Source organism: Drosophila rhopaloa, unplaced genomic scaffold, assembly GCF_018152115.1.
Source record: "Drosophila rhopaloa isolate 14029-0021.01 unplaced genomic scaffold, ASM1815211v1 contig_2, whole genome shotgun sequence".
In the NCBI taxonomy this organism is placed as follows: Eukaryota; Metazoa; Arthropoda; class Insecta; order Diptera; family Drosophilidae; genus Drosophila; species Drosophila rhopaloa.
In genome coordinates this window covers 25482826-25504360 of record NW_025335083.1, presented here as the reverse complement: position 1 = coordinate 25504360, position 21535 = coordinate 25482826, and the positions used below count along the sequence as shown (strand labels likewise).

Below are 21535 nucleotides of genomic sequence, written 5' to 3'. Positions count from 1 at the left end.
GCCCGCAGGTTCTTTCGGTTAGTTGGGCAATCCACTGCTGGCCGGAATTCACACAGCCACAAGGAAACCAAGGCAACAGTTCGGCCAGAGACACAGAAAGAAACATGAAACTCGAGACATGAGACAGCCCCAAGGACATTCACACCCACTCATTGATAAGGCAAAATCAGCTGCGTATGTGTGCGTACGTGTGCAGCCCATTTGATTGCGGAGATTTACGACATAACAATTTATGGAATGACGAAATGATTTCCTGTGTTTTTTACGATTCCAGCAGGGAGAAATATAACTGAAATGCCATAGAGCTGAAGGGAATCGCTGAGCCTCAAATCGCCAAAACATTTACAGAGAGATATATATGCATGACAGGAAAATAGTTTCATAATTTAAATTTAAAAAAATCACAAATATAACAAATAAGATAATAACAAACCTCGAAGAGTTTATAGTAAGAATTTAAAATAAAATACAAATAATATAGTACCATCAGTTTGAACAAAGTATATTTTTTTCAAAAATACCAGTTAGTATTTTAGAAATTTTTAAACATAATATATCATAAAGTAAAATATTTGACTTTCTTGCAATGTATTCACACGCCTATGCCTTAATCATAGCCATATCACGCCTTTGCCATATCATTTCAATCGATTTTGAGTCAAGAAATTCTTTTTTTGCAGCTCTCTCTCGTTCCGGAACAGTTGGGGGAATCGAATAAAATTAAAACGTCAGCGGCGTTCGAGATTGGGAATGTATTTCCTCTGTGTGAGTCGGTGAGCGGATGGGTGTATAATGATATACATGCCACGTATGCAATCCAGGGTCGTGCCTAGTCCACTACTGCCTGTCCCTGCCCCCTCCTCTCTTTACCCTGCCTCTTTTGATAGAAGGCAGGAAGTTCCATCGAATTTCAACGGAAATTGCCGACATTTCATGAGGTGTGAAATGATTTTATTACATCATTACGTGCAGGGAAAGGCAGAGCTTAGAAATCTCCTGCCCATTTCGCTTAAAGAACCTCTTTTTTCAGCTGTTCTAGTTCTCTTTTCCTTGCATTCCTTACTTTCCACCAAAAACAAATCCCTGCTGCCTCTATATAACATACTTTCCAGCGCTGCGTTGCATGTCGACATTTAATTATGGCCACGTACTGTCCGCGGAGTGTTGCAAATGCTGCACACACGTACACGTACACATTACCAATACAACCAGGGCAAGGGCACACACAAGAGGTCTGTGGAAAGTACAGTGGGAACTGCGTCTATTAGAAATATCAAGCTTAAATGTTTACTGATTCTTTCCTTTTTCTTAAAAATGTAAACGTATATAAGATGATTAAATACTCTGAAATTCCCTTGACATCTTTACTAATAATTTTGTATGCACTTAATGCATTTATATATATATTGGCAATAGAAAAATTAAACAATTTGGTTAAACCTTTTTGTACTACTTTATGTTGTATATGTTTTATAAATTTAAATTAAATCAAATTCGCATACTCTAAATTTCATTTGTTTAATTTTGGTATTGTAGGCCATGAATCGCATGCTGCTACATGCTATGCAGTTCAACAAATTGCAGTTTTATATATTCAATTAACAACGTTTCGCTTGCCTAGAATTTGCTTTTCTGCTGGGGAAAAACAGGAAAAAATACGTCAAATACAGGACCGAGCAGATGTGTAAATACACGTCAAAATTCTTTATGCTATGCCGCAGTCGAATATTGACACACCAGCGAATATTGAATAAATCGTAAAAACTACGGAATTCAGTTCTATTATAATCATTTTTATGATTTGTACACGGGAGTATTGCTCGTGGTCAATAAGTCTTTTAGAAAAACATTATTTACATTAGAATAATGTGTGACTTTGCTTGCTGTTTAGCAAAAGGAGTTTGATATTTTCCATTTTCCCCAGTCAATGAACTAAGAGAGGCACTAACCGAAAAATTTCCAAACCTTCACCTGAAATCCGGACCCGGATTCCGGATGCCACATTATTCACACATTCGGCTCAACTAGATTCTGGCATTATTTTTGGAGAGCCCAGAGTTCGCCCAACCGCAGTCACTTTTGCAATTAGAGCGTAATTATTTAATAAACCAAATGTGTGTGCATGTGGCTTTTGTCGAGTGTTTGAGTGTTGGCTATTCAATGAATCGAACTGCAAGCATTTGGTCGAACAGTTTGAATGCAAAGTGGGGAGCACTTGGCAATCGGCAAATGTGACTGAATGCGTTCAAATGTGACTTAATGACAAAGTATCCTGTCTACGAAGCTCCGGAAATGGCTGTCATTTGCATTGAGTCCTTGTGTGCCTGTATTAGTGGGTTAGTCATCGGCCTTCACGTGTAAATATGGCGAACTTACATTGGATATAGTAGTCAATTTTTAGCTTTTTCACAATTAAATACAGCTGTGTTAACTAGATTGAAATAGTAGTTTAATTGTTAAAAACATGTTTATTTCATAATTTACAAGCAAATCCATTGTTTTACATGTGTACATTTAGATTGATTTCAGTTGTTAAAAATCATTTAAGGCACCTTTAAAAAAAAGAAATGTTGAATTAAAAAGGGTAAAATAATGATGGTAAAATTAATTACCTTAAAGACCTGGTCGTTTCAAGATTAAATGTTAATTTATTTAATATATTTCGCTGTGAGTGAATAGCTTATTCTTCTGAAGGATAATGTAATTTCGATTCCTCTTTCTCCGGATTCGGAAATGCATCCCCTGATTGGCATTCCATTATCTGCGTCTCCTCGAGCATCTCCATTACAGTAGGATCCTTCATTATGCTGATTCCAGAGTACGAGTGTTGCGTTTTGGGTAAATCGTTGAAGGTCGCAGTAGGCGTGTCACAGGGGGCGAAAGGGGTGGGGCTGTCCTGTGGGTTGGCAGCCAAGTCTCATGTGCATAATTCAAGTTGTTGCACATGCCACACACGCGGGACTCTCGAGAGTCCTGGGCTGTGAGTCCCGGGCTTCGAGTCCTGCGCTGCTAGGATGCCAAGTGTCCTTTGGCAGGCGCAAGATGAAAGCAAAAGGCGGCTGAAATTAAATTAAAATGAAATGCATGCAAAGTGCCACGGCGACAGCGGCAAAAAAAAGGAAGAGAAATGACAGCAGCTGTATGGCCTTCGTCCTTTCTGTATACACTGCAAGAAACGAAGTGTACCCCAAAAAGTCACGCACTTGGTTGAAAAACCTTAAATGACGGCATTTAAGTTTTAATACTCCCAAAGCGTACATGATTGTTTTGATTTGAGTGCTGAATACATGTGCAACATACTCTGGAGTGTAGGCATTTATTCTCTGTGTAGTCGAGAGTCCTGAGTGTGTACTTTAAGCTTGCAATTAAATTGCAGGGCGAGTCGCACGGGGACTTGTGAAGGAGGTAAAGTGCGGGCAATGCATATGCATTGCAATTAAGCAATCAATGGCATAATTATCGACACATGAGAGTCACTCAATTTATTAACACGCCCCGAGCAACGTGCTGCAGCAACAACGAAAACAACGACAATCGATTGGCAACTTGTTCAATTTAAATTCTCGGTAAACAAAAGCCACAAAAGATGGTGTTTGCAAGGAGTGAAGTGAGGGGTTCCCAAGAAGCCCCAGCAGAAAATTTTACATTCATTAAACAGCCGCAGGCCAGACAAAAAATGTCGCGACGTGAATGCGGCCAAAGAAGTGCTGGCCTAATGCTAAGAAATAAAAGTTTGGGAAGTCAGCCGATATTAAGTGCAATGTCCTTTTGTACAAATTAAATAGCTTTAAATGCCAAGGAAATTTAAAGACAAAACAGTCGCAAACTAATAAATATTCGTGGTTTCGAGAAGCAAGATCTTTTTTTCAAATACCTTTAAAAGTTAATAAACACAATTTTATTTTGTTTTGTTTAAAAGACTGTAGGTAAGGACGAAAAAATCTAAAGTACGAACAAGTTTCCCTTTTAAGCAATTGAAGAAAAGTAAAATTTGAGAAATTTTGTAAAATTTGTGACTCAAACTTAAAAGGTTGAATAAACTCTGAGCACTAAATTAAAAACGTTTACAGTTTTCTAGAATTATATTTCAATTTAAAAAATTGATTTAATGACTTAATGAAATATTTAATATTATAACATCAATAAACATTTTTTATTAATAATCTGACGTATATAGTTTATCTGATTTATGTGTTAGATATTAGACAAATGGTACCCGCATTTCATAACCATTTCGATCCTTTGGCTTAAAACCTGCTAAAAGAAGGATTTGTACCAACGAACAATTGAACCTTAAAGCGAGACCTAAATTCCTGCTTTCCACGGTCACTTATTCTGGCTTACTGGGGCATTAAGAACCCAAAGGCAACATTAAGGGATCAAAAATATCCAGCCATCTGTTGGAATTGAATTCGAGTTTAAAGTCCTAATGGCTTGGCTCTTATCTCTGCTAATTACAAGAGAGCAGCCACCAGGACTTGACCCAAATGCTGGAGCAGCAGCGATTGATTTTGTAGCTTTCAGCCAAGAGGAAAAGGGGTTTTCAAAGTCCCTCCCCTTTCAAAAGCCATAAATGATGACAATAAAAAAGAATATACCAGGCAGCCACGCGTTGCAGCTTAGCTGGCGAAAAAAAGATGATAGCTAGAGCTTTCAATTTGATGACAATTCCGCAGATGATTTGACGGTTGCCTCAGCATTTGGCATTTTTTAATATGATTCTGCTGGTATTCCAGCTTCTGGGTATATAAAAAATCGGACGACGACAGCTGAGCTCATCTCTTTCTCGGATTTCCTCGCTTTTCGCCCCTTTTGATGTTCAACAATAACAGTTTCTGGTGTGGTTTAAGTTCCAACCCCCTGAAATGCATTCTGCAACCCTCTGCTTTTATTTCATATTACTCGTATTCTTAATCGCATAAATCGTCAAGTATGCGTAATAATCTAATCGTCGTAATTCCTTTTTTGCCGGAAAATCTCAGCAGGAAAATGCGAATATATTTCCCAGGGAAAAGGGGGATTGGCCTTAGCCTACTTATGACTTGCGGTCCTGGCCAAAATTGAATTATTCGCCCATCTTGTATTTCGCATTTTGCAAATTTTAAATGCTTTTGATGACATTCTTATTTATACGTTGGATGTGTGTGTACTTGTGTGGTTTCCTTTATTTATGTGCGAGATTTTTTTCCCCCGCTTAAGAGTCTTAAGTGCCATCTGGGGAAATCATTGCGAGAACATACCCGAGGTTGGTTTAAATGGAAAATGGCTCTCTGGGAATTCACGGATAATATCTTTAGTCTTAACGGATTCTTTCGTGGGATAATGAGTTAAGATAATCCTCGAGGTGTTTATAATTAGCAAAGAATAAAAAATATAAAGATCAAAAATACATTTCATAAGTTTTCTATATATAATATCCAATAAATTCAATCAACAATTTCTTAATTTGTTGATTGTTATTGTTATTTGTTTTAATAAATATTTGTAAATCTATTTGTTCGTTACAAAACACAACAAAATCGATATTAAATTTGAATAGATTTAATTTTTTACTCCAGCTTTAACGTGTGCCAAATTAAATTAATGTTATCCAATATTCGAATTTAAAGCATTTTCCCATAATTTACTGCCTTTGCCTCTATCTATCCCTTTCTGTCCCCATTTGATTATACTGCTCTTATAGATTATTCATCCTTTGTTTAAACTGCAAATGATTTCTTTGCCATGCTTTATAATTAATTGTAAAACGTTCGATTTGCAACGCTAATTGCAACTTTGTGTCCATTATGCCCACAGGGGCGTGTTGAAAAGGGGACCAAATTGGGCGGTGTAAATGCTGCTGATGATGGGTTACATTTTCCGACTGATATTCTCGGTTCTCAGTAACAAAGTAAATGAAATTTAGAGCACCAAATGTGAGAGGCCTCTGGGCGTTTGGATACCCATGTAGATGCTTTTCCGATTCCACACTTTTACCCCCGCAAAATAGCTCAATGACATCTATTTGCCTGTCACTATTTGAGTTGCATTGATTTGTTGACTTTGTCGCTTGCTGCTAATCGAAAACAAATGCACAAAAACCAACCACATTTCTCTAAGGGCATTCGAAAGACAACTAAGGGAAGTTTAATATATAATTAGGAAATTGTATATAATTTGCTTATATCGATTCACTTTTAGTCTCAAAGTTTGACTTTGAACTTCATTTCACAGAAATGTACATTTTTAAATAAAAATGTATAGCTGCAGTTTTATGAATTAAACTTAAAAACTATATCTTTGTTATCAAATTTTAGTTTACGTTTATATGAATTAAAGAGTGGCAATTGTGTATCATAAACTCAATTATTTTTCACGTTTTTATTGATTTAAAATTGTTTTGGAAATAATTGCTAGCTCTGCTATTATTCCGACCGCAGTTGTTCATGCATGATGTATTTGTGAAAACAAAAGAATTTTTGCCACGCGTTGATTTTGGCTCATAATTAACGCAGGACTTTGGCAAATTGGCAAACAGGACAGAAAGGACATTTCGAATGTCCAAGACAGACACGCCAAATGAATGACAATTTCCTTTGTTGTGCACCTGTGTGCGATTGCCGATGGCAATAAACAGGGCAAAGAGAATGCTGTTTTTCTCACTGCGGTTTGCCGATTGCCAAACGGGATGAAATATAAATGTTCCAATTATGTTTCGAAATTACACAAAAGGGCACAAGAAGGGACTTGCGCGGCAAAGTGTATACAAATCGTCATCCAAAATAGACAATATGACAAAAACAAAAATTCAATTAATATGCTAAATGTAAATTGATATTCTACATTGCAATGATTACACTTGTTCGTGCTTGTATTTTTAATCATAATCATTATGTGGTCCATAACACAGTTTAATGCGCCGCCGAGGACAATGGTCCTGATGAATATAATACGCTCAAAAGCATATTCAAAGCTTTGCCAATGTTGGCCACTTTCGGGCGCATCGAATTTTAATAGAATTAAGCTAATTGCCATAGAAAAGCCGCTTGCCCCGGGCCCAAGCACAAAATGCCGATGCGAATGAATCAAATGAAATGGGCAAACTGATTGAAAACTGATTGAAATTCGGTAATGGCGAAATTTTGGCATGTTCTGCAAGTAAATTCCCCAAAAACGCCTTTCAAAAAATGTAAAGATTCATATATTTTAAAGTTTGTAATGAAGAAGGTGCTGAGAAATTGATGCTTACAGATATAATCCGTAATCAAAATACTGCATTTGGTTTTGGAAATTAAAGAATAAATATAATTCACATAATTATTATTGAAGTTTGAAGGCTGTAAAACTGTAATAGTTTTAATGGTCAAAACCTTGAGCTTGAATGTTTAAAAACCTCATCACCCGAAAATCTTTTAACATATTTGCGAATTGAACTAAAAAATGTTTAGGGGAACTCCCCGGTTAGGAAAAACATGCATGGGCTCAGCAGAAAAAGAAAAGCCATTTTCCTTCAGCCAGTGCTATTTTCCGAACATCCCCGTTCGACCCTAGATTTTATTGAAAGCAAATATTTTTGCAAATTACATTTTGAAGGCTGAACCGGAAAAGACGCGGCTCCAATAACCAAATTCTCATTTCGCTAACGAAATAGAAGAGTCAGAGATCCATGGCAGAAGCAATTTGTTTGATTAATTTGAACGGCGGGAAAGGGGAGTTAGGGAGCGACCTTCATTATGTAAATTGTATGCGAAATTTAAATAATCATCTGCAATTTAAATGCACAACAACACTTTGGGCCGAGCCCCGACAATTAATCGTCGAAAACTCCCCTTCGCCCCATTATATCTCTTCATAAAATATGCCAAATGTGCGCCTTATGTTCATTTTCTATTTTAAGACAGATAATATATATTGCCTCCTGTTAGCATTAACTGCCTCGTATGCCAGTATCTGTTTCTGCTGTCTGTGTGGGCCATAAATAATTATTCATATTTGTATAAAATACACACAGAATTTAATTAAAAATTGTTTTGCTCCGGCCGAAAAGGGGAATCATCTCATCTTCAATTTCATTGGCATAATTCCCTTTGTTTTTGGACACTTCCTTACACTTGTTTCCCCCTTGTTTTTGTTTGCCAGAGAACGATGAAGTTGGTCCAGTCGAGTGCCATTGCCATTTTTGCTCATAATAAAATTAAAACGAAATGAAACGAGATGAAAAAGTAATAAAGTCCTTATGGAAAATGCCAGCCAAGATGGTCAAAGCTTCTGTTTAAGCTTTCACTTCTGTTTCCACTGCCTTTTCCACTTTTCCACTTCTGTTTCTGTTATTGCCTTGGCTTTGGCATCAAGTTCTCCTTCTGTTTCTGCCATGGCTACAAACATTGAATAGATGAGAGAAAAGCAACAGACGGTAATGATAAATATCTGGGGAGAGATGTCGAACAGACAACCAACCCATCTGTTGCTACCCAGTAATCATAATTGGAGTTATACGGAATGAATTGAATCTGACACAGAGGAAAAATGAATTGCTGTAGCTGGTTGCAAAAAATATATATTTTTCCTTATATTCCCAATAATTTCTAATAGTTGGGGAAAAGCCAATCCTAAGTTTTTTATATTAACATTTTATGGTTCTTGCTCCAAACTTGTTGATATTAACTACCTGGTAGTCTCTTTTTTCGAGGGTATGTTATGTTTTTATAGTCCCTCTTCTCATACACCCATTAATAATTGTTTGTTGCTAGTTAGGGCTTTAACTTGTCTTTGAGCTTTCGTGCACAACATTTTTGAAACGCCGAACCGTGTCCTTCACTTCAATTTTGTGTCTATCTGGGGGGATTCCTCTTTTTGGTCCTGGTTTGAGTTTGGGTCTCGGTCTAGCTTCTGCCTGCGCATAATTAAGCGGGAATCGCACTCCATTGTGAATTATACTTGGCCATTGCATTTAAGTGTTTTGCTCGTAAAAGCTACGAAATGGGGATCCGAAACGGAGAATTCCCGGGGAGGGGAGGCCAGACAGTGAATTCATTAAACCATTAGGCAGACTCCGGCTGAAATGGATGCGATTAACGAAAGACGCTTTCCGGCAAAGAGCTCCAAAACTCTGCGAACAAATCAAACGGAAATCAAAACCCAAACAAGTAAATCAAGCAAATCCAAAGCTCCAAACTCGGCCCTCTGAAAAGGGGCGGGCTATGGAAAAGGGGGCGGAACCGGCAGACACACAGACTGCGTCATCTGAAAATTGTTGCAATTACGTCGTAGTAAGCAACCAACAATGAGTGGAAAGCGAAATGGAAAGGGAAAACATGGCAGGCTAGGGAAAAAGAGAAGCTGCCCGGAATTTCCATAAACACAATGCCAAAATGATGCCCCCCAACCATTCAAATTGGAATCGCCCAGGGTTTCGAAAGAAGCACTCTTGTCAAAGAGTCCCCATGCACCGCGAAAAAAAATTAAAATGTTTTCCGATTCTTGCAACGGCATGTAATGTGTTTGAGGATAAGAATGTTATTTGACATCAGTTTTTAGTTCGAATACAAAAAGGTTGAGACCAGTATGAAAGTGCTATTGCTGATAGCTTTTCCTCAGTGTATTTTCAGAACCACAGGCAATGGCATAAAAGTGCCGTTCGCTGCCAGTTGTTGCTACGGTAAATATGGGTGGTTTTGGGAGGAGGGGGGCGTGCCAAGGGGTGCATACATTTGCGTGATTTACGAGCTGTCTCATATAGGCCGAAGGATCGCTTGGAGATGACGATGACGACGACGATGACGACGACAATGACTGTGACCAAACTCAGGGATCAAAGAAAGCTGACCGCATTGAATGGAATAATCGGCGTGACCCAAGCTGATTAAAAAGGGGAATTACTTAGATATGTATGATTGAAAACTATCAGTCATATTGTAGTGGCTTTTTATATTTCATAAATATAAGACTACATATTCCAAAGATACCTAACTGACTAGTCCGCTAATGAAACTTGTGTATTTTGACGGTATTTAATATTATGATTTTTTGTAAAATTAAAGAAAATATTTAATAAAGCTGAAATAGTTGCTTAGTTTAGCTCCTCAAGGATATTTGGTAAAAATATGATCCTATTAAAAACCTCCTGGTTTTTATGGGTCCTGCGTGATGTGATTGGCCCATCTCTATTTGCGTTATGACCTGACACACAATGGCACAATGTTGTCAACGCAATCAGCAGCCCACACAGTTGTTGCTACTCATGTTGTTCGCCCCTTGTGTTAGTTGGTGCAGAACAGAATGGGACAAGTGGACAGAGGATACTATTCCTCATCGAAGGAGGAGCTCTGGACATGAACGAATGCGTCATGCTGGCCGAATATGGCTGTGGGTGGTGCAAGTGGGTTACGAGTCTCAAATTGAATTGTTGGCAACACGTGACCGGGCGGGCGCCCCGTCAATAAAGTCGGAGTGAATGACAGGCCTACAAACAGTCTACAAGTGGCCACTCCCCGCATCCCGCATCCCGCATACCCCATCTCGCAAATCGCCTTGATGAATGGCATATTAAAAACTCTATAGCAAATGGTTTTGCCTTTTGTGGTTTCTACCGCAGGGTTTTTCGGGGTTGACCGACCAGCGAAACGCAAAATGTAATTTGCGTAAAATGAGTACGGAATTCTGTGGGAGAGAGCTTAGCTAGTTGATGTTTAGGGTTCGAGGTGAAGGAGTGGTTTTCCTATTTCAACCGAGTGCCATACACTGCTGGAAAATAATATAATAATAATATAACAATAGGTATTCATTTGCAAGACCACTAAATTTAAAACAACTTAAAGATTTCGACACAGTTTAAAGTTTTTTTCAGAAGTAAAACCTAGGAAATAAACACGTTTTAAAAACCACTTTAAAATATTTTATTTCGTATAAAATAATACTTTTTAAGTTATTTTATGTTTATACAAAATACCATCTACATTTGTATTGCACTTTGAACTTGTATTTTTCCACTTTTTGCGGTGCAGGGGACTGCACGCATTTGTCGAGTGCCTGGCGCAATCAATTCCCAAATCGCATTATGCCGCTGCCAGAAGTGAGAGTCCTGAGGAAAATTGCTCGGTGGCTTTTCAGGCAGTGGCGAAAGTGGGGAAAGTGGGGAGAGCTGGGAAGTACTGGCGACGCGGGGCAGTATCTAAAGTAGGAGGAGCACTGCCATCGACATCCTTCACAGCATTTGGCATTTTATGTGCGTCAACATCAGCAAGTCGCCAAGTGCATTGCGTGCCAAATAGTTTACGTGTCAGTGGCGACAAGAGTTCTCGATGGGTTGGGTGGTTTGGAAATTGCTGGTGGTGCATCTGCGATGTTGTGTCATTGTGGCTCTCTGCCCGTGGCAGATGCATCCCAATCCCACTACTTTATGGCATTTTGTTGCCCGTTTCTAGTCATCTCGGCATTGTCCACACGGCAATATTCCACCCAGCATGCAAATGCGATTGCCAAGCAGTCAAATCTTTAGATCGAAGACTCTTTAGTTTTCGACTTTGTTGTGTCCACAAAATCGTGGGCGAGAGGAACTTAGTTGCACAGTTGTTGAATTGAAATAACAGCTTATGATTATTTGATTAGTTTTACTTCACGTGGCATTTGTCTTTTGCAGACAAAGTTAATGGGTAAGAAACTATCGATGCTACTTTGTCTATCTTTGTTACTCTCTTCTTGTAGATTAAAGTAATTCTGCTTGATAATGGAAAAACAGAATCTTACAAATTTAATTTAATATACCATACAATATTTAGAGTACCACCGCATGAGAACAACTCTTTAAACAAAAACCCGTAAGAAAAGGAGGTGCTGGGCACGCACCCGAAAACAAACACGGGGCGTATACTTAACCTTGAACTTATGCAAACTTTAGATCGGCTGGGCGCTATTAATAGGCCGCAGGTGAATGCGATCGGAACCAACAGTGGTTATTTATTTTTAACTACAACTTAAGGGAATGGAACTGACTATAAAACGGGATTGAAGAGCCGAAGAAAGGCATCAGTCAGCGGCTCAGCGATTCCAAGTGAAGTTAGTTGCACCACCAACGTAAAATAGGAATCAACATGAAGTTTACTCTTTGTATTTTGATTGGTAACATTTTATTTGGCACCACTTTTACCCTCATAATATAACTATAATTTTGTTATAAAAGCGAGTGTTCTGGTGATCGGCTGTTCGAGTTCGCCTTCAGTTCCAGGATGTGGATGCACGGAAACAACAACCACAACAACAACACCAGCCACTACCTCTTGCACGACCACCACAACAACGACAACAACCCCACGTCCACCAACCACTACCTCTTGCGCGACCACCACAACAACCACAACAACAACTAAAAAGCCAACAACAACCACAACAACGACAACAACTTGTAAACCAACAACAACCACAACAACGACAACAACTTGTAAACCAACAACAGCCTCAACAACAACAACAACCACAACAACAACAACCACAACAACTCAAAAGCCAACAACAACGTCAACAACTTGTAAGTCAACAACAACTACAACAACAACTAAAAAGCCAACAACAACTACAACAACAACTAAGAAGCCAACAACAACAAGTTGCGCCACCACCACAACAAAGAAAACTACCACCACTAAGAAGCCCAAAACAACTACAAAGAAACCAGTTACAACCAAGAAGCCCAAAACAACTACAAAGAAACCCGTTACAACCAAGAAGCCCAAAACAACCACTAGAAAACCTGAGACAACCACCAAGAAGCCATCAGGTGGTTGCAAGGCATGTGGTCCCGGTGGTGAACCCTGCTCAGGATGCCCGAGTCGGGAGAATCTGTGCCAGGAATTGACCAACCTCATAAAGAATCTAGATCGCAAGATCAAGCAGTGCGTCTGCGGAGTGCCTTCGTATTTGCTGTAATGAAAAACACTACCAATTGAAGGTAAAACCACCAAAGTTTGAAAGATAGTGACCTAGATGAAGTTCCAAGGATACTGATCACTGATCACCTGAACGGATTATTGTTTTGCTTAGTTCTATTTTTATTGATTGAATAAATTTTTACATTTTGCATATAAAGTTGATGGTTTTCATTAGGTGTAAATATATTTATTTATAATAACGATTATCACGATTTAATAACGATTATCACGATTTAATTACGATTATCAAATGCTTAATTTGGCTATTTCTAATAACATTTGTGGCATTGTATTTTTTGGTAGATAAAGCCTTGGTTATGAAACATATTTTATTCTCATTCGCACAATTTTTAAGCTGTTCACATATCTACTCCCATCTCTTAAAATAACTGCTAAAAATAGTGCTTCTCACATTTGCCCCTTTACTGTCGCATTTATCGAAGTATTTCCGTTTCCATTGACATCTGCGCGTTTCCTCTGCTCAAACACTTTCCAAAATCCATCATCATTGAATGTGACATCACCATCATCATCATCATTGACATCTATTCCGTAGATCCCCATCCCCGAATCCATCTCTATTCATCTGTCGCCTTCAGTAAGCGTGCACGTTTTATAATTCATTTGCAGTTCCTTCAACAATTTCGTGAATATTTCATTTGGTTTCGTGTGGAACAATTTTTACAGCTCGTTTGTCACTTTCCCACCTCGTATCTCCCACTTTTCCCCGCCTGAGAACCGCATGCAGCACTGCATGAATAATGCAGTGATCCGATCTGTGGGCGGAATCTGTCACAGATACTCCCTTACCCACTGAATCCCGAACATATGCATACTTATGCATCCGACGGATACATTTGAATTGACTTGGTTTATTCACCGGCAAGAAGCAAAGACGATTAGCTAATTGACTAATTGTAATTGTATTCATTAGGGGGGAAGGGGGTTAGGTATTAGGCATTCATAATCTATCATTTAATTAGGATTCTGGTTGGGTTCATTGATTGAAGAATAGGGAATCAGTAGTGCTAACTATTTAATAGAGTTCTATTGTACAATAATTAGCTTACATATTTTGTGGAATACCAAGAAAAGTTCGAAAGTAATGTTTCTTTGTTTTATTATTCATCGAATTGAAATAAGTAATTATATAATTACAAATTTTTCAGAGCTTCACATTTTGGACTTCCTTAATCAGCCAGCGCGCAAAGGCAAAAACCAGTTCAATTCATTAGACTACCACTTGCATAAATAGGTTCCCGTTCATAGGCCTTTGTTGGTCCTTTCTACAATATTGAGCCCAAAACAGCAGCATTCAATCAGGCTCGGATTATTGCGGAGTGCAACACACTTCTGTGATTTCTGAGCCAATCACAGTGGCAGATGCACAATCCCAGACTCTCGAATCGAGCCGAACCAAATAAAGCCCCTTTGCCGTTTTTCCTCTTGCCATCAATAGCCTTCTTCCCAAACTTTTCATCTTGCTACTAATATTCAACACTAAAAAAAACAAATGAAGAAAAAGTTTCCATAAATCATAAGAACATCTCATACATACATTGTGTTCATCAAAGCATTCGTGATATCTACTCCTGTAGATTTAGGAAGTATACTTAAAGAATATTAGATACTCCGTCTTGTACTTCATATTTTCAACATTTAACTTTAAAAAAATATATTTAACGTAAAAAGGTCATTAAAATTTTAGAGAAGATTTACAAATTTGATTAAAGAAATATTTTAATTACGACGTTCTCCTCTATTTATAAAATTTAAAATTAAAACATGTTCTTAAAACACATTTTTCCTTTCCAATAAGTGATAGATCGCAAGAACAATGGTTAAATAATTCACACAGAATTAAAAAACATACTTAGTATTAAAATTACATAATCGTTATATAAAGATTATTAAAAACATAATGGTCATTTTTTGAAGTGCACTTTCCTTTCACTGTGTCCCAAAGTTTCCCCTCTTACTTTTAATTCCGAATGTTGGCTAAACACAAAGTTTGTCATGGCTTGCCAAAAGGCTTCTTCCTGAATTTCCTCCTTTGCCACCTCCATCAGAACTCCCAGAGTTTTTGGGGGTTTTTGAGGTTCATGTATAATACATGTGGCTGCAGAGGACCAAAAACCTCCAGCAAATGTCGATGGCTGTCAACGCAACTTCGGTGCGGAGACAATGTAACTCGAAGCTAGACATTGTGTTGCTGGCTTCAGGGCGGGTAGAAGGTGGCTAAGGGGGGTAAAAAAAGGGGGCCCTGTGACAACAACAACCAACCCGTCGAGTTGTGCAACAGAAACTGCAATGACTGAACGATTATGCCAATGGCAGGCCATGTCTAAAGCAAACGATTTGTCACAGTGCCAATGGAGTTGAGTCGAGTTCTCCGGCGTAGTTCAGTTCCGTATTTCGGGGGAGTTGGTAGCGGGGTGTCGGTTTTATTGCCAATAACAGGGGGTGATGTGGGGGGAAAGGAAGGCAGAACCGCAAACACTTTACCCCAAAATGTGGCAGAAAGAGACGTTTCTCCTTGGGTCCTAAATGGCAGTAAAGGCAGCTTGCACTTGAGCAACAAGAGGTGGACTTAAATATTAATTGCTATTTTTTAAAGAATTCTTACAAAGATGCAAATGGTGAAAAACAGCCTTGTATGAAGTTTTTAAACTGAGAAGCCTATTTAAAATTTTTAATTTCATAATTTTACCGCTTACAACAAACGCGGTCGTACAAAATTAAACCAGTCAGAGTGTAAGCAAAGCAAAACAAATAAAATACTGTCAGTACACTTAAACAATGTTATTTTTGACATTCGTTCCATTTTGTCTTAGTGTATTCCGTCCAGCAAGTGGGCGGGTTTTTGCTGAGTGGCCAGCCCGCTTCGATTTCGAAACTCCAGCTGCGACAACTGCAGGGGAGTCGTTCGTCCTTCGTCCCTTGTTCCTCGGCTTCGTCCTTCCCTTGACTCCCCTTTCCAGCTACTCGAACATGACACCAAGTCCAAAGTCGTTGGCTGTTCATCCTTTTCATCCCGCTGCCACTCCTACTTTTCCATCCCCTTTTCCCTTTCGGTTGTCCTTGCCTTTTGCCCAGCTGCAAGTGACAGTAATTGTTTTATTGACATTGATTGACATGGCAGGGGGGTAAAAATGGTTAAAGGAGGTTGTGCAATGGAGCAGGCAGCATCCTGCCGGATCTGAAAAGGGAAGCAAGCAGCCAAGTCAAGCCAAAGACAAACTGCAATGCCAAATGCGAATTCCAATCCCAATTTTTGTATCTAGCTACCCGCCCCAAGTATCCCTTGTCTCCCTTGTCTCCCCATTTGAGCAGCTCAAAAATGAGCAAAAGATTTCAATTTCATTTTGATGGATCGCATTTACCCACCCACTTTTCCCCGATTCATGATGCACTTTTTGACTCTTGCTTTTGTTTACCCTTGTAAGCCGCTGATTAAACCATGCAATGCTGCAGCTTTTTTGGGTTCCTGGGTTTCCCCCCAGATTTTCCTTCGGATTTTCCAACTTCTCCAGCAGCTGGTGGCTGATGGAAAAGCAACACATCAATTTCTGGGCGAACCAGCACAATGAATGTTGTGTGTCGTTGTAGCAAAGACAATTGTTTGATTTTCCATAGGTTTTAAAGAAGTTGCATTGGGAAAGTGACATTAATATCAGTCGTTGTTGGTATTTTTGACTATTTTTTGTCATAATTTACTGTAAAGTCTTTATTTAATGAAGTTGTTTCGATTTAACAGCGATTGCTACAATCTAAGTATATATTAAGCGAATGTAAAACTTAAAGCTTAAACTCCTTGAGTGCAAAGAAAGTTTGCACACAAAATTGTTTTAAAAAATTATTTTAATGTACATAAAAATGAGTGCAATAAAATACTTCTTTCCATCTAAAAAAAATTTGCCAAACTTTCTGACTTGGCTGCACTTTTCATTCGGCTGCGAATGCGGATTAGTTCTTGTGTAATGCACATCAATCCAAGAGCCATATCCTGAAAATATTGAAGTTTTCTTCTGCACTCCTGCCATTTATTTTCCCTTTTCATTTCCATTTGTTGTCATGGCAGCTATGACTTTGCTTCTCCTTGTTTCTCCTCTTGTTTTTCATATTAATTATGAAAGCGCATTTGGTGAACGGGAAATTTATTTGGCTTATATTTCGATTTCGGTTTTGTTTTTCTTTTCCTCTGCTTACATTTTTTGCCATATTATTTTTGGCAGCATACTCAGGGGCGGATACTCAGGGGAGCGAGAGGTCGAATTGGATGTGAAATGTGATGCTTAATTAGTTTTTATGCTGCTACTGGTGATTACGGTGATGATCCTGATCCCGATGATGACGGTGATGAAAATAGGAAGTGGAAAGCGGTAATCGGTAAGGAGAAGCTTAGTTTCCCTGTTTCATTTGGCTTGGCCTGAAAGCGGATTTCAAACCAAATTTGTGAAAATGAGTAAAGAATTTTGATTGATTTTAAGAGTAACATAGAAACAATTTTTTTGAAATATTATACATGGCGATGTAAACTACTTAATATCTATAATACGACCTTGATGAAAAGTTTGCAAAGTTGGAAATACTCTTTCTACTTTTACAATACAAAGAAATATATATTTCAGTGGTATGTGTAACCACACATTAAAGAAATCGTTATAGCTAGATATTTTGTAGTATTATTTGGATTTGCGATAAAGTTTAAATGAAAACGGCGGCTTCGCTTTTTATTACTTTGCTTTTCATTTGCAACAATTGCCTTAGTCAATACAAGTTTTTATTATTTCTTATTTGGCCAAAAAAAACACACATCCACAAGTTGGTCGAGAAGAGCCATTGCTAGGCAACGAAATTTTTTTCCCTGAATTGCCTTTTATGGTGTACATTTTACCAAAAACGACTCATAACTATCGGAGAACAGAATTCACTCGATTCGACTTCGACATTATTAGTTTTAGCCTTACATCGATAGCTAAAACATTATTATTTTTCAGTGTTTTTTTTGTCAACTCGGTCATGTCCTAAATTCCAATATTTAATTGGACAATGACACTTGCCCATTATTTGGCAAAGAATAATTGGTTAATAATTACCTTAAAAAAGTTCTGGTGTGCAATGGAATTATCAGCAACTTTTATTTATAGTTCAACTTTCCCAGCTATTAATAAGGGCATTTTTTCTAGTTTTCCCTTTGTGTGTTTATTTAAATGTAGTCACAGTCTTGTGCAAAAATACTGCCTGACACACACAAGAAGTGCAAAAAGATCTGCAGTCGACAACAACTTTGGAAAACTGATAACGGACGGCAACAGGAAATGTCGAGTCCAGGCAACAACAACTGCAGTAAAAAGGGGTGGTAGAAAATCGGAGAGGAAACTGAAAACTCTGGTCAAGCTGGCAAAAGAAAATCCAACAGAATACAGCGAAAAAAACAAATTATTTCATATTGCCTTATCGAAATTTCTATCTCTGTCTTATCTTAACCCTATATTGTAGACAATTTTAAATTGTTTTTAATTTGTTTATAATCTTATCTATAATAAATATTGAGCATTAAATGGAGCACCGAAATTGGTATAAAAATATAATTTAAGATAGAGAAATGCATATGATTTTCTCTATAATAAATTGTTTGAAAACAAACAATGAAATTTAACTTAATAGTTGAGAAAGCAAAAATGCCTTGTCATACATTAAGCTTATTTTCATAAGAATCTGTGTCCATCTATGTATTTTTACTTAGAGTGTAAAGGCCCAGTCCCAACGATAAAGTTGCAGTCTGGTCCGCCATAACTTGAGTGCATAAATCTTGGCCAGGTTTTGTGTTGTGCCAGGCGCACCCCCTGCAAGCCAGTACGGCCCCCTTTTAGCCCCTTAAACCCCCCGAGGCCCAACACAAGGTGACATCTTTGGTGACTGGCACGTTAAAGTAGCCGAATCTCAACTCCACTCCACTTCTACTTCCATTGACCAATGTCCAGACACTGCATAATAAATTGTAGCCGTAGTGTTATAAATATTCGGAGGCCCTCGAGTCCCGTCTTCTATATTCCCCCCTCGATTGGGATCTTAGGCACAAAACTGAAATGCTGACGCAGCTGATAGAAATAAGAAAACAATAAAAACGTAATGCAGAGACATTTTATGTCATGGGGAATATTGAGGAATGACATACCCTACCTTTAAAGGAAATAGCTGCAAAGAAGTGCACTGAACGGTCTAAATAATGAATGATTAAATACAATTTTAAGTTTTATGTTGGTGAATAAACATTTGTTTTCTTTTTGAGTGTCAGTACAGTTTTCAACGATTAGTAGATTTTTATTTTTGATTAACAAAAAATATGTTTGAAATAAAAGCACAATTTTGTATTAATTGAATGCCAGACTGTTTCAATATATCAAGACAAAATATCAAGTCTTTTCCTATATTCCAGAACAAAAGGCGTGTTGCAACTTTTTCAGGTTGGATATCGGTATCCAACACAAAAGTGCTAACTGAAAAACAATAATAATGCAGTTGCCGTCGTTTGTTTTTTCTTTTTTACACCACTTAGTGGTCAAGCCCATTAAGGGAAAATGGGGCTGAGTGGGTGTGGATTTTCCACCGTGCCGCCAAATATGCGGCGAAAACAATAAATTAATGCGATTTATTGCCGCGATAAGAACGGGACAGTAAGAGGCCTAGGGACTTGGAAGGGAATACAACAGGGTGTCAAGGGTGCGTCCCTTTTTCAGCTACGTGTGTGGGCTTGTCCGGAATGCGATAGATAAGGGACACCCCTTAAGCCCCACATTACCACGCAGTTTTCCCTGCAAAATTTGTCCCCTGAAAAATTTACGATGCAGCGCATATATACATAGATAGATCCCTTAACCATCTCTAACCCCTCCAGTTTGCAGATAAGTCGGCTTACTTACCATTTAATTAGGGCCTCAATGAGCATTAGGGTAAAAATGCGCCAAAAGCAACTTAAGGCACGCCTCCTGTCTGGCCCATCAAAATGCCTTTTTAATTAAAATCCAAAGAGGAATAAAAAAACGGAATATTCTCGCCGCCAAATGATGTGTGAGAATTCGATAGAGAGCGACGGCAGGCGTTAAATCACAATGGCAAACAGGAAGTCAGGAAAATAAAAAGTAAGGGAGAAAACCCAAAAACCGACAAGGGTGCATGCAAAACGCTGCGGAAAACTCAAGGCTGGAAAATCTTGTGTGAAAATTTGTTGAGCGTGCAAACTTGGTATTTCGTTGAGTTTCGATGGGGCTTTCGGTCTGGGATTCGTCTGGTCCAGAGGCAATAATTGCATGAAATGCCCAGAAAAATATTTCTGCTGAGAGCGGCACAAATCGTTCTTACACGTTAAGAAATTTTAATTGGGCTTTAAATAAAAAATTCAGAATTGCAGTTTTGGTTGTAAGAAAATGATATGTGAAAGTACTTTTTGGCTTTTCTGTGAACTTCATTTTTCTATTCTTAGCAAAATGTTTAGTTAATTTAAAATGAAATCAGGTTTCGATTGTAAAATGTTAAAGTTCCATCTTTGATTTTATTTATTTATTTCTGTGTAGAGGAAGGGAGTGATGGAGGTTGTCTGGTTACTGGTTGTCTGGTTACTGGTAACTGGTCTCGTGCCAGACGCTAAGCTGCCACTAAATCACAACCGAAAGCCGCTGTTAAAACACGAGCCTGCCCCCGAAAAACTCGGAAAACTCGGTTGGTGGTTGCTTTGGCTTGGGTTTTGGGTTAGGTTATTGGGTTCCTGGGTTCTGCACGTTTTTTTCTTTCATTTGGCAGCAGTCGGTGGTTGCAACAGCCGCTGGCAGGACACGTGCAACACCCAGATTCCAAGGAGAGGGCAGTGAAAATAGAGGTTATGGGGTTGACTGACTGATGGCAGCAGCAGAATCTGCAGGAGAAGAAACTGGGACTCACAACCGGAGGCTATTCCCAGTAACTGAGACTTCCCACAATATTTGATTATAGACGAAGTCTGCGCTACTACTACGAATCTCGTTAAATGCGTCCAAATATGTTTCATTCCCGAGGGTAAGCTTCAGCCACTTCCCACCTGCGTTTTGCGCATTCAATCTTGCTCTTTCATAAATACAATATAACCTAATTTGATTGGGTTATTCATAGTTATAATTGGAGGAAAGTCTGATATAAGGCCCAAATCTTAGGGAGATTATAATGTGTACTTTAAAGATGAAGAACTTGATTCTAAATTTGCATGTGAACTGCATCACATTAGATGCTTGCAAATTCATTGTAAATCAAAGTTCTTCTTCAGAGACTGTCTTTACTTACAATCTGTTTGGTTCTCATTCTAATAGGAATCATCCCTGTCCATATAATGAAAGTACTTCCGAAAGTGATAATAGTTGCTTCATTAATTCTGCACATTTGTTAACATGATGTCAAGGAAAAGGCACCAACTTCTCCCTTGAACGAACAAACGAAAGTTTTGCCCTTCACCAAAGGGGTTCGTTATCATTTGTTATAGCACTGCTTCAAAATATTTGTAATGACTTAATGACCCAACGCGAAGTATTAAAAAAACAATTTGATCTTCATATTTCAATATTAGATTAAATTCAGTACTTTTAAACACTTAAAAAAATAGA

The 21535-nt window shown here is 38.3% G+C and overlaps 1 protein-coding gene across 1 annotated transcript; it reads left to right on the top strand.

Moving 5' to 3' along the window:
- Window positions 1–10310: 10310 nt before the first annotated feature.
- Window positions 10311–12900, top strand: LOC108050684 (salivary glue protein Sgs-3-like). The gene is made up of 2 exons (XM_044459414.1): window positions 10311–10344; window positions 12158–12900. Exons 1-2 carry the CDS (start codon window positions 10311–10313, stop codon window positions 12898–12900), a joined length of 777 nt encoding a protein of 258 aa, XP_044315349.1.
- The last annotated feature ends 8635 nt before the right edge of the window (window positions 12901–21535 follow it).